At 40.2% G+C, this 13210-nt stretch overlaps 2 protein-coding genes across 2 annotated transcripts in view; one reads left to right on the top strand and one right to left on the bottom strand.

The window, feature by feature from the left end:
- Nucleotides 1–2921: 2921 nt before the first annotated feature.
- cdc42ep1b (CDC42 effector protein (Rho GTPase binding) 1b) lies at nt 2922–8495 on the bottom strand. The gene is made up of 4 exons (XM_057326884.1): nt 8400–8495; nt 6604–7844; nt 5700–6107; nt 2922–5597 (listed from the first exon to the last, which is right to left on the bottom strand). Exons 2-4 carry the CDS (start codon nt 7055–7057, stop codon nt 5512–5514), a joined length of 948 nt encoding a protein of 315 aa, XP_057182867.1. The 5' UTR covers nt 7058–7844; nt 8400–8495; the 3' UTR covers nt 2922–5511.
- A 2343-nt stretch (nt 8496–10838) lies between these two features.
- The window catches only part of zmp:0000000896 (caspase recruitment domain-containing protein 10), a 12138-nt gene continuing 9766 nt past the window's right edge, over nt 10839–13210 (top strand). The window contains exon 1 of the mRNA XM_057326881.1: nt 10839–11002. Coding sequence (XP_057182864.1) covers nt 10996–11002 — 7 coding nt within the window. The 5' untranslated portion in view covers nt 10839–10995. The remainder of the gene's footprint in view (nt 11003–13210) is intronic.

The following is a 13210-nucleotide window of genomic DNA, read 5'->3' as shown; positions in this document are numbered from 1 at the left end:
TTGGCCAGTCACAACATTTGCTGGTTCGTTATTCCCAGATAACAACCGCTCAAAACTAATAACACACGGTAACCCGGATGCAGCAAATCATTGTGACAGGTACAGTTTAATATTACACAAATTAAATATAAATATGTCTTTTAATCACATATATGACATTATATTTACAAATGATTAAACCAATTTGCCTGTTCGTGACATTTGAACGTCGTTTCTTACCTTAAAACCGAAACTAAACGTCTTTTCCTCACGGAAGGTCTGCATTCAGTAAAAATGAGCTAATCAAATATTTCAGATTCACATTTCATGTCTATTTTTTCTCATGTGGCAAGTAGCCGTGTAATAAGCGGGATAATGTACAAGCAACCGGCTGTTATGGCAGAAATAAGCCCCTTCAGTGAGACACAAGACCCTCCGCTTCACGTCCTGATCAGTCGGGGATTATTTCTGCCATAACAACCGGCTGCCTGGACATTATCACTTACATAAAATAGCTTTGAATTCCTGTCTGAAATCTCCTGTCAGCACAGAATCAACTGAAACATTACTGAACTGAGTTTCTCTTCATATTCATTTCACTGTACACAAGTAGCCTTGCCAACAATGATGGTAAAAGTCTTAACCACCTACATATATTCCAATTGATTACCCAACACCTAATTGTTTTCTGTGATGGTGTGACTCTGTGTGGTGTTCAGATTGGTGTGTTTGTCCTAACTTGTAATATGCGCAAACTTAGCCATAAAACTAATGAAGTTTGATGGTAGCCAGAGAGAAAACTAAATACTTTGTAGCTTTATTGAATCAACGTTGGTGGTGCAAGCTTTAGACTGACATAAGTGGAAACATAAAAACCTTCAGTGTTTTGAGCACAAACCTCAGAAAGACAAATGAAAACTGCTTGACACATTGAGGCATTTTACACTTGAAATGATTAACTAAAAGTCATTTGGTAACGGAATCAGAATTTCTTTCCAGTTTTATACTTTTCATATTTCATCCTGTGTTAGTTATTAATCACTAATTCCCTTTAATGACAGTGAAATTTATTTGCAATTCTAAACATTCAATACAGCCTATGGTATGTCCGACTGTGCTATATAAAATCATTCAAATTTTAAAAACCATTTTTAAACTTTTTTAAACGTTCACACAAGGCTTTATTGAACCACACAAACATGTGAAGTTTGGGGCAGACTGGACATTGTAGGCTCAAGTTACAAAAACATCCTGTTTCATGGCGAAACACCACATTTTGGCCGGACGCCATGGACACACCCACCAAGGAAAACTCTAGATGAGATGAGACTCTAGCCTTAGATGAAACTGACCGAGAATGATGTTGATTCGGTTAAAACTAGGAGGAGTTCGTTGAAATACGACGTCTGGAAACTGCATAAAAACCGCAGCGAAAAATCTAAATGGCGGACTTCCTGTTGGGTATAGAGCATGGCTCCAAGAGACTTTTATAGGTATTGGGATGATACACGAGCCTACCAAATTTCGTGTAGCCTGTGTGAAACGTAGTGTGAGGAGCCATTTTGTGTCATGATGCTGTCCTTCTTGTCCGGAGTTTTCTAGTTTTGTGGACAGGGTCGTGACAGTACCACGTCTTGTGTGTGTGTTGCGTCCTGTGTGGAGACACGTGGCTGTTTGTTATGACATTGCACCACGTGTCCTCCTGTCTTGTGCTTTGGCCCCGCCCCCTTGTTTTCTCGTTATCTCTCCTTTAGTGTTTAATTCCCGTGACTAGCCCTGTATTTGTATCCCCTGTTTATCTTCCCCTATATTAAGTCCCAGTTCCCTCTGTCCCGTGCCGTTTTGTTTTGTGCCTTCGTGGTGTTTGTTCCTGTAATTATCCCTCAGCGTCTAGTACCCCGGTTCAAGTCTTGCCTGCAGTGTTCTATGGGTCATTATTTCTTGTCGTTTTTGACTTTAGTTGTTTTTACGCCCTTGTGGGAAGTGTTTTATTTTGAGTTTTGTTTCAGTTAGTTTTTGCCCCCATCGTGGGTTTTTTGTTTGTGTTCAAACCATTTCATCATCACTTGGTGCATCATTCAAAAACGTACGATTACTAGAAAAAAAGCAATGCTGAAATAATTCACATGTAATAGGGATCTCATCTGTGATTTTTCTTTCTGATCCGTGTATAAATGACCTTCTTGTCACACTCACACATGACTGAATCCTGTATCTGATGCTGTAGTTCCACTGAAGTGAGGTGAGTGGGAGTTGTAATGTTGCACATGCTCAGTGTGGAGATGAAGTCCAGCCTCATGAGCTCCATATAAAAGCAGCTGTCAGGTTCAACACAACCCACCAGATGAGCTGCTCTTCAGTCCAATTTCAGCAGAAATTCAAGTAAGTGCACTTAACAGGTAGCCAAGAGCTTCTAATCATTTGGATTATAGGAGAAAAAATAATTTTCCTTTTTGTTTCTACACTTTTGTTCATCTGTGTTGCAATTTTCAGATCAAATCCCTTTACAAAATGACAACAACTTTGTACATAATTGGTGGCAATGGAGGTCATGAATTTTCCTTCACTGGTGAGAACAATGGTTCCAGTTTACAGAAGATGTGGGTTTGGGTGGGCGGCTCACAGGTGAAGGCGGTCCGGGCCCGGCTAACAGACGGAAGAGAGGAAACCTTTGGAATACCTGAAGGATCATATCAAGAGTTTGTGTTTAATCCCGGCGAGCTCATCACCTCGATGTCACTGTGGGGAAACGGAGCGGGGACGCGTCTCGGAGCCATCAAATTCAACACCAACTATTCTAGAAGTTTCTTTGTGAAAATGACAAGCTGGGGACTGAAAACAGAATACCCCATCGACGTCGGCTCTGGATTGTGTCTGGGCATCGTGGGAAGATGCGGCTCGGACATCGACTGCATGGGATTTGTTTTTCGCAAATAATGAAACCAGAGGCAAATACAAAGGTGTCAGTTACACCAAAATAAAAGTAGATACCAAAAATGATTACCTTTAATATCAAGACATTTCTACATTCAAAGATTTTGTTCAAGTTCAAATGTAGAAGGCTGAATTGTTAACTTGAATAAATAATAAATCACCTGTATAATCACAAGAAATGCCTTTAGGTCTGTGATTGACCTCATTATGCATTAAGTTCAATGATATTTGACTTCACTGTAAATGTGTTGTGCGGTGAGAAAACATTCAGTGTTTTCAAGAGAATGTTTCAGTTCCCAACAAAAATAAACTGTTTTAACATCAGTTGTTTTAGTTTTATTGTCTTGAGTGTTTTAGTGCCGTCATACAGAGAAAGAACAGGATTCTGACCCAACACAATAAAATCCCTGAAACTATAAACTCAGTAACAACCAGGAGAAACATGTCTGAATCAAAAACAAAGAGCTGGAATATACGACTAACATCGCATAGAAGATTTATTACTTCAAGCTTGTGTCAACACATTGTGTTTTCATGATCCCATTTATGCTCTCAAGACTACATTCCAACACAATCCACACCGCTGAATGAAGGAAGAATGAATGAATGAATGAATGAAGGAAGAATGAATGAATGAATGAATGATGGAAGAATGAATGAATGAATGAATGGGGTTTTCTCTTTAACGTCAAGCAGCTCTACTATTCTGGGATGTTGAGATCACAAGGAAATGAAAAGAAATAATGCCGTGACTTTAAATACTTCCATTTGTTCAGTGCATATAAAACTGTGATCATCTTCAGACATGTAAACACACAGACCTGAAAAGAGTCATGACTCATTCATCATTTCACCTGTTTCTATATTTGTCTGAAAGTTTTGCACAGCATCTTGATTTGGTGAAACAGGAAATGAGAATATCTATTTCAATGTCAATCAGTCAAACCGCACAAAATTATGTTGATTTGGCAAAACTGAAAGTGGAACGTCTAAAATTAAACAAATTTCGATCGGTATAGTATTTTGTGAAACAAAGTGTTCTTGCCCTATTCTCCATAAAATGAAAGTTTATTCATGTAATATGACGAAATCCATAAAACGCTTGAGACATTCTGTCTGTAAGATCTATAAAACATCAACACACTTTATAAATGTTGGGTTGTTTTAACTGTTGTTGGCAGGGGGTAAATTGGGATTTGTTATGTGGGAGATTTTGAGGGGTACGTTATAATCGTATTAATTGACAGACTGTAAAATATAATTTGAGAGAGCCTGAACAATAAAATGCAGATCAAACTCATTCTAGATGTCAGCAGTTTACAAAGCTATAGATGTAAGAATAGAATCTTTCTGTAGGCCTGCGCCCTTTCCTTGTGTCGATATCAAATATCTTCATTTATTAACGTCCACAGAATTGTATGTGTGACCTGTGTATTTCCAGTACGTTTCTGTCAAAACTTCATACAACATTCACAATGATTGAGGTGCACCATTATCTTGTGCATCGCTGCTGCCGCACGCACCATGAAGCGCTTCAATGCTTGAATTGGATTAAAATGACACAATTTCTTCACAAACAGCTCATTATGACTTGAAACGTTAAAACAACAGAGCCGCACGTCACGTCTACAACTCGCAAATATAGCGGCTGTGCGCTGCAGAAGGAGACACAAGCGCGCGCAGACCAAACACAATGTATCTTATTTCATCCGTTATCAATGTAAGTGTTTACACTGACGAAAAAGGTCAAATTGTTACTAAAACGTGAGATTTGTACTGGGGCACAGCAGGTTTATACCAGGGCACGACGGAGTGCCGCTCCATAACACCAGAAGAGCCACACACATGCGGGGAGCAGAGCGTCAGCCTATGCCCCGCCCCGGCCCAATTTAACCCTTGCCTGGTGAAGTATTACAAACACAACTGTGGGTTTAAATTCATCTAGAAAATGTCCATATTGGACTCAACCGTGGGTTGAAACAAGCCATTCTTTAGGGCGCACGTCAATGTTTTAACACTAGTCTTTATTAAACCAACATTCGTCGTTTATCAAATCTTCCCTACGATTTAAAACATTCACGTTTACTGCATTGCTTTGAAATCCACTGCATTTCATTCCATTAAAATGTCAAAGGCACAAGCTGTCTAAAGTCAGTCAGTACAGAACAAACAGAGACATCACAGAGCCATAAACAAACAGTTGAACCTGTCAGATTCTTCAGCCATAAAGACACATACGACACTTTCTCCTTCAGTAAACTCCGCCCTCAAGCAGCTGATCAATGATGTCATCATCACTTACTGCTTAAATCATCATGATACTGCTTCTCTATATAACACACTGATGTATGGAACAGAAATGTTAATAGATCTAAACAATTTCAAGGTATTTAGTATAGTCTTCTGTAAGCAGATGTAAATAAATGTCACTGTAGATAATGAGCAGTACTAAACACACATAAATACACATCATTCATTAAAAACTGTCCTTTGTACACAACTTTAATTGAACATACGAAGTTTTCAAATGAGACCTGTAGAATGTTGAAATGATGGTATGTCTGCTGTCTGGAATCAGAGATCAACTCTGAATGTATTTCATACGTTGATCTCTTCCTCTGCTTCAGTGAAGGTGTACAGCGCCCTCTTGTGTCTGAAAGATGAAGATCTGTGACGCTCCTCTTTTACCAATCCTCCTCCTCCTCCTCCTCCATCTCCTCCTCCCCCTCCTCCTTCTCCTCCTCCCCCTCCTCCTTCTCCATCTCCTCCTCCCCCTCCTCCTCCTCCTCCTCCTCCTCCAAAGTGACGCGCCAGTACGTCTGCGGCCTCCTGAAACCTCTGAGGTTCAATCCTGACCTCCTCTCTGACCGGACACACGTTCAGCTGTTCTTCATCATCATCATCATCATCCTGTGGAGAGACGGATGAACTCTCCTCCTCCTCCATATCCCAGTCCTTAGTGCTGCTGAAGAGACGTCTGGAGCTGTCAATCAAACCCAGAACCTCAGTCATGAGGGAGGGCCCGAGGTCCACGGTGAAGGAGGTGAGAGAATCAGATCGTGTCAGTGTCATGTCGCTGTTCTCAGGCAGTGAACTCCGTCTGTAGTCTGAACACAAACTTCCAGACGCTTCTCTGAAGTTCTGATCCATCCGAGAGAAACGAGGCAGTGTGACAAATCCAGAGTCCAGAAGACCTGCAGAACATCAGAGGATTGACAAAAACCTGAATACAACTGATCTCTGGTCAGTCTCATTATTATATAATAAATAATATAAAGACTAAAGTAATATTCAAACTGAGTTCTTAGTAAGAAAAATAGTGTGCAGATTCGATTGTTAATTATTACAAATATAAAATGTCATTGTTCATTCATCGAAGTTCATTGTGCATTAATCAATGTTAGTGACATTTAAAAAGAAACACGTTGCTTTCCTGTAATTTCCTGGTATATTTTAAATCAATTTTCCTATCCAAGATACAAAGTATTCACTGTCCAGCAGGTGGCGGTGTGTGTGGGTTTGTGTAGCTCAGTGGGCTGAGATTGTGTAAGCAGCACAAATGTCACGGGTTTTACTCAACGTATACTCAGAATATTAAACTTCCTGGAACGGAGGATTGTTAAAAACAATACGTTAAAACAAACATGAAAAGCAGTATGTTTTGTGTTGTGTGTAAATTCAGGCTCTTACTGTAAGAGAAGCGTGAGTCAGCCGGTGAGCTGATGGAGGTGGACAGTAGCGCCCTCTTCAGGCCTCCGTTGGAAGCGTCCAGGTTCAGCTGAGGCAGTGAGATGGCGGTTTTAATGATGGGAGAGACGGAGGGCGGAGGTGAGGCGAGGTCACGTGACCCTCCTCTCAGCCGGGCCGGAGGATTCCTCCGTACGTGTCGTAGCGTGCGTGACAGAAAGCGCGTGGGTCTTGATCCGGAGGGTGAATGTGGTTCCTCGTCATGAGCTGGACCTCCGTAGCTGCTGAGAAATGAGGTGTCGCCAAAAACATCTCCGCCGCGGCCGATGTGCATCGTGTGCCGGAAGTCCCCGAGGGGCGGACTGATCATGTCCACGGATAGGTCGCTTTTAAAACGCCGTCTGCTCTGAGACGTGGACACCAGTCCTTTAATCACCGGCAGTTTCCCCAAACTCATACTGACACAATAATGTTCAATTACACTTACTGATCCGAAATATCAACGAACGAAGAGAGAAATCTGTTTGAACACCTGTTTAGTAATGTGGCCTATACGTTTTTCAGGAGATATCTGATGAAATTGAATTAAACAACTCACAAAATTGAAAGTCACTTGTTTAGGAAATCATTTGTAGTTCTCAGATCGCCTCAGTTTGGCCTCTCTCATCGAAGAACATCTTTAGGACAAAGTGTTTCAGGTACACACCACCGGCGGTGCTCTTCACAAACTCCGTCCATCACACATCTGTTCAGAACAACTCATCTAGAGACTGTGTGTGTCTTCAGGTGTGAGTCAGGGACGTTTATAAATAACCTGTTAAAGACGTCTAATAGGATTCGCTGGAGTTAAAACACCTTTTCACTAAACTCTGAGTGACACACATCTCTCGCACCCTAACCCACAACTAACCGCTGGTTTACTCCAAGAGATCTTTTAAATGTTGTCTTCAAATCATATTTTCCACTAAATGTCTTTCACAGCACACATTGGACGCTGTTTCTTAAGGGATGTGACGTTCTGTCAGATCATTTTAAACTGAGATAATCCGTCTGTCCTGTGTGTGTGTCTGATTTTGAGACCACCGCAGACCCCAAACAAACCCACATGAGAATAATCCCGCAGGGGTTTGACCGGCTGAGATTACCTGGATTATTCTCTCTCTCTCACTTCACTGGAGCGTCTCAATCCATTTACTGTAGTCGTCTGTCAGTCTGGGTTTTATTCACACAACACAACACGTGTCCTGAGAAAGACACAAGAGAACAGAAAGCAGAGTAACTAAAGTGGTCTCATTCAATAATACCAGTACTGTCACACAGACACATCACATGGGATTTCACATTTATGATGATCAATGATTACACATTAAATACAATTTTATGTAAAACTGTTAGCATTCTAATATCAAAGATATTTATACATTAGTCTAAACCTGGAGAAAGTTCTCCATTAGCATCCCAAACACTCCAAGTGACTAAATCATGTTATTATAACAGGTTCATCTTTTACATTATAACACTTTGATAATCCCACATAAAATACTGTAGTGTACCAGTTTAAAATATTGTAATTAGTACACTTTCTGTAGTGAATACTGTAATGTAACATTTACTATGGTAACGTTCAAAAACACTAGTCTCAAGGTGTTGTGATACAGTTTACAATAGTATTTTATTACGTTGTCCGCGATTAAAATAGTAAACATTACAAATGTGAATGAAATAATAAAGCATTCACAGCGTCTCAAACATGTCACATCAAATCTTTCTTTCGAGTCTATGAGATAATTTTTGCTTACCGTAAAAACGCAGATCAGCGTCACATATTCCACACGCGCTGTCTGAAGTGTGTGCGCGCAGCCGCCGTCGCGACGGGCACGAGCCCGGTGGGCGGGAAACGCAAGCGCATAGTGTGCACGCGCGGGCGTCTGTGACCGGAGGAGCGTTAAATAAACACACAGCATGAACACATTCAGAAATAAAAGTAAGTTTTCCTCTCAGAGAGAATCTGAGCATAAAAACACGCGCGTAAGAGTTCGTTATGAACACGTTTGTTTAAAGAAACTGCGGCGATTTTAAGTTTTCCCCTCACACCTGTTCTGATGGATGTGTGAAAAATACACATTTGAGGTGTTTCTCAAGTTTTGGTGTTTGTATTGTTGTATACAACAACACATAATATTAATAACACTGAATGTCTTATGACTTGATCTCTTTATCTCACATTGATGGACGATGATGATGTTTGTTTATATGTTGAGTTCTTCACGTCATGTTTCTTCTGGTGCTCTATGTTTGAATCTCTATAATTTTGTTTTTATTGTTTTACTCCTACAGGAGGTTCAGGAGCAGTTCTTGAATCTAAAGTGATTGGTAATGTAGAGCATTACACCCTAAAGAGAGTGCACCCCAATTGATACTCCCATTAATCCTGAGGAAGACCTGCTGATACACTCCAGAAACATCTTTCTCAGCTCGACGGCGACGGGTGTCATGACAACCAGAACACATGGACAAGCATCTGTGACGAGAGGACTGGATGTCAGTGATCTTAAGACTCCAGAGAATTCCATGACTTCATGAAAGCGTCTCCTTGGTGGAAGGAAGAGAAACTACAGCAAACGCTCACAGAACTGAACCTCACACATGACTGAACTGAACCTCACACATGACACAACTGAACCTCACACATGACACAACTGAACCTCACACATGACTGAACTGAACCTCACACATGACACAACTGAACCTCACACATGACACAACTGAACCTCACACATGACTGAACTGAACCTCACACATGACACAACTGAACCTCACACATGACACAACTGAACCTCACACATGACAGAACTCTGATGACAACATTAACCCTGTCACTGGACAAATGTTTAATGTTGAATCTGACTGTGGTCAATATGTGTGTATTACACATCAATGTGTTTTATTTCTAAACGTTTGAGTTTGGCTGTTGACATCTGTTGAGTTTGGCTGTGATTCTGTTTAAGGGTCAGTTCACCCAAAAATGAAAATTCTGTCATGATTTATTCACCCTCAAGTCATTTCAAACCTGTATAAATGTCTTTGTTCTGTTGAACACATGAAAGATATTACGAAGAATGTCAGCAACTGACATTTGGGGCACCATTGACTACCATATTAGAAAAAAATATTTTTTTGTATATTTATATAATTTATTATATAAAATATCTTCTAATGTGTTTAACAGAACAAAAAATATACAATATTATAATTAATATTTAGAAGAATTTTGGAAAACAAACAGTTCTGGGGCACCTTTGACTACCCAGGAAATCTCAGTTGCTGATATTCTTTGTGTTCAACAGAGCAAAAAAATGTATAAAGAAACTACTTGAAGATGATTCATTCATGACATCATTTTTATTTTTGGGTGGACTGTCCCTTTAATGTCAGCAACTAGATGAACACAAGCAGGCGTTCTTCAGCAGGACAAAGCTGTGATTGTGTGTTTGTATTGATCAGAGATGGAGATCATGACCGCTGGACACTACTGCCCTCCGGCACATTCCATCCACTGCTGCACACACAGACACACTGTTGAACTCACGAGAGAGAGAGAGAGCGAGAGAGAGAGAGAGAGATGGAGGAGTTGACAGAACAACATCAAACTACTGTGGAGATCAAGACAACAACATCATACAGGTGATGTCACAACACAACATGAGAAAGTATACTTTCACTTTTTATGTACTTCTCAGAAAACTGGTTGTGTGCTCAAAATGTGTACACTGATGATATGCAGTATATAAATGACTTTGCTCAAGTATCCTTAATAAAGTGAAGTTATAGTGTTGGGAATATACAGTATAATACACAACACATCACAACAAAGCTGCCCACCGCAGACACGGGTTGTTGAAGGTGTCTGTGTTCCGTCAGATTTATGACTCCGAGTCCAATAGAATGTGCACACAGCGTCCTCTAGTGGCAGAAATCCACAAACACTCAGTGTGAGTCGAGACACAGGTCACAAACACACCCACAGTCTGGACGCTTGTTTAATTATTAACAACACAATCACCTGACGCTCAAGACTCAGAAAGTTATTCATTAATGTGTTATTTCTCAAACAGAGATAAGACGAGAGAGAGAGAGAGAGAGANAGAGAGAGAGAGAGAGAGAGAGAGAGAGACAGAGAGAGACAGAGAGAGAGAGAGAGAGAGAGAGAGAGAGAGAGAGAGAGAGAGAGAGAGAGAGAGAGAGAGAGAGAGAGAGAGAGAGAGAGAGAGGGAGGGAGAGGGGCGAGAGAGGTGCACTCTGTGTGTGTAGTGATCAGTCAGGAGGGTTTATTGTAGGTGCGAGCGTCTCAATCTCAAGCTCATTTTTCATCCTCCGCTTCGGTTGTTCTGGATCATGAGTGGTGAGACATTTTACTCTTTCATTTCGTTTATTTCTGACACACACTTCACCTCTCTGATACTGTACATACACATAGACATCACTTATGACCAACATAGAAAAGCTTTTATCTTTCAACTTCATTTACTCAAAGCTTTCATTATTTTCACATATATATAAATATATCTCTCCTGTGGCTCGGTGGTTAGAGTATGGCACTAGTAATGCCAAGGTCATGGGTTTGATCCCAGAGGATTGCACATATAGTCAGAAACAAATGTATAACACAATGCAATGTACGTGGCTTTGGATGAAAGCGTCTGCCAAATGCATAAATGTCAATGTAAATATATACAGTGTGCTGTGAATGTTGTGTGTTAGAACATTCTTATTAATATCAGTGATGTGTCATTGTGTTAGTGTAATGTGTTGATGTCAGTGTAGTGTTGTTGAACGGTGATGAATTCCTTCAGTGTGAAACATTCATTCAGAGAGATTCCAGCATGTGTTTGGACCTGTCTGTGTTCTCTGATAGAGCGACACCGACCCTCACACTCATGTTCATGTTCTTCTCTAGCTACATCATCATCTCCATAATACTGTAAAAATGTTCACTCAACTTACGTTTTTTAGTTAACTTTTTGCTTCGATTCAGTTTTATTTACTTAATATTCTAAGTATTTTCAACTTAAAAAAGTTTAGTTGACATAACAAACATTATTCGGCCCAACAACTTTTTTCAAGTTACCTGGACAGTCTGTACTAAAAATGAAGTTCATTCAACTTAAAGTAGCTTATTTTACTAACTAGCAAATTTGGCTAAATAAATAATTAAATAATTAATTAATTCCGTCATCTCTTGAATGCGCGTGAACCAGAGGCTTGTTTTTCCGGCAGATGGCGCAGAGCTTGTTATGTCAAGTTATCACGTGAATATAAACAAACGTTTACTTACCAAATTTGACGACCGTCTAAGTTTTAATGTTGTGTCGAGAAGTTTCCATCATGGCCGACGAACATCTTCAGTCAGCTTCGTGCTGCACAAGATCTGGCGGTAAATGCTGAGAACGCCAACGTGATTGCTACTGAATGGACGAATGCTCTTGTCAAGTCAACTTACAAACTAGTTGAGACAGAAAAACATAAGATGTTAAGTTGAATGAATAAATTCAGAAACTGTAAGTTGAGTCAATTTACGCAAATTAAGTAGAAACAACTAAAGTGCTAAATCATTTTTACAGTGTCTGATCTACTATTACAGATCAGAGAAACAAGTTTCCCCTAAACATCTGATCTCTGCTTTCCACATTCATTTATATCTCTGGACTCTTCTTGTCAATGTCAACAACAACCTCATCCTCGCGTGTTCTTCTGACCGGTGATCAGATTGAGGTTGAAAGTGTCTGTGATCTCTCTCTCTGGTGTTTAACTCTCACTGGTACTGTCTGCATTCTTCAGCAGTGAGACAGCACTGTCTCCCTCTCCTCACACAGTATTAACATGTACAGACCTGCTCAAATTTGTTGGTACCCCTCCACAAAAAACGAAGAATGCACAATTTTCTCAGAAATAACTTGAAACTGACAAAAGTAATTGGCATCCACCATTGTTTATTCCATATTGAATAGAAATCAGACTTTGCTTCTGCAGCTGTTCACAGGTAGTTTGGCCGAGTCTTCCTGAGCAAACTGCTCCAGCGGTCTCCGGTTTGATGGGTGCAAGTTTCAGCTCCTTCCACAGATGTTCCACAGGATCAGATCAGGACTCACAGAAGGCCACTTCAGAATCGTCACATGTTTTGTTCTTATCCATTCTTGTGTTTTGGGTCATGATCCTGTTGGAGGAGCCATGACCTGCGACTGAGACACTGGGCACACGTTTGGCTCCAGAATGCCTTGATAGTCTTGAGATCACAAGATTGGATACATGTGTGATACTGATTAAAGAAAGTAATTAACTTGAAATATCACTTTAATCCAATGATGTATGATCTTTTCTAAGGGTTACCAACAAATGTGTCCAGGCCATTTCAGAATATCTTTGTAGAATAAGTAATAATTCATCTCTTTCCACAGCTTCTTTGCTTTATTCCATGACATACCAAAGGCATGCAAGTATACATGATACAAGAGCTTTTACTTTCATCACTCTTCAGGAGGAATGACGCATTATTCAATGAGCTGTAAGGGTACCAACACATTTGAGCACGTCTGTATGTTCATATCGCATT

The sequence above is a fragment of the Triplophysa rosa genome, unplaced genomic scaffold (genome assembly GCF_024868665.1).
Source record: "Triplophysa rosa unplaced genomic scaffold, Trosa_1v2 scaffold143_ERROPOS1151363, whole genome shotgun sequence".
Lineage (NCBI taxonomy): Eukaryota > Metazoa > Chordata > Actinopteri > Cypriniformes > Nemacheilidae > Triplophysa > Triplophysa rosa.
Note: the sequence above shows the minus strand (reverse complement) of the source record. Positions and strands in the feature narration are given on the sequence as shown.

Excerpts from the sequence above, each read along its gene's own strand:
- cdc42ep1b (XM_057326884.1), bottom strand. The coding sequence starts at position 7,057 with ATGAGTTTGGGGAAACTGCCGGTGATTAAAGGACTGGTGTCCACGTCT. Across the intron at positions 6,108-6,603 it reads TGACTCACGCTTCTCTTACA|GTCTTCTGGACTCTGGATTT; the intron begins GTAAGAGCCTGA and ends GATGTTCTGCAG. Across the intron at positions 5,598-5,699 it reads TCACTTTGGAGGAGGAGGAG|AAGAGGAGCGTCACAGATCT; the intron begins GAGGAGGAGGAG and ends GAGGATTGGTAA.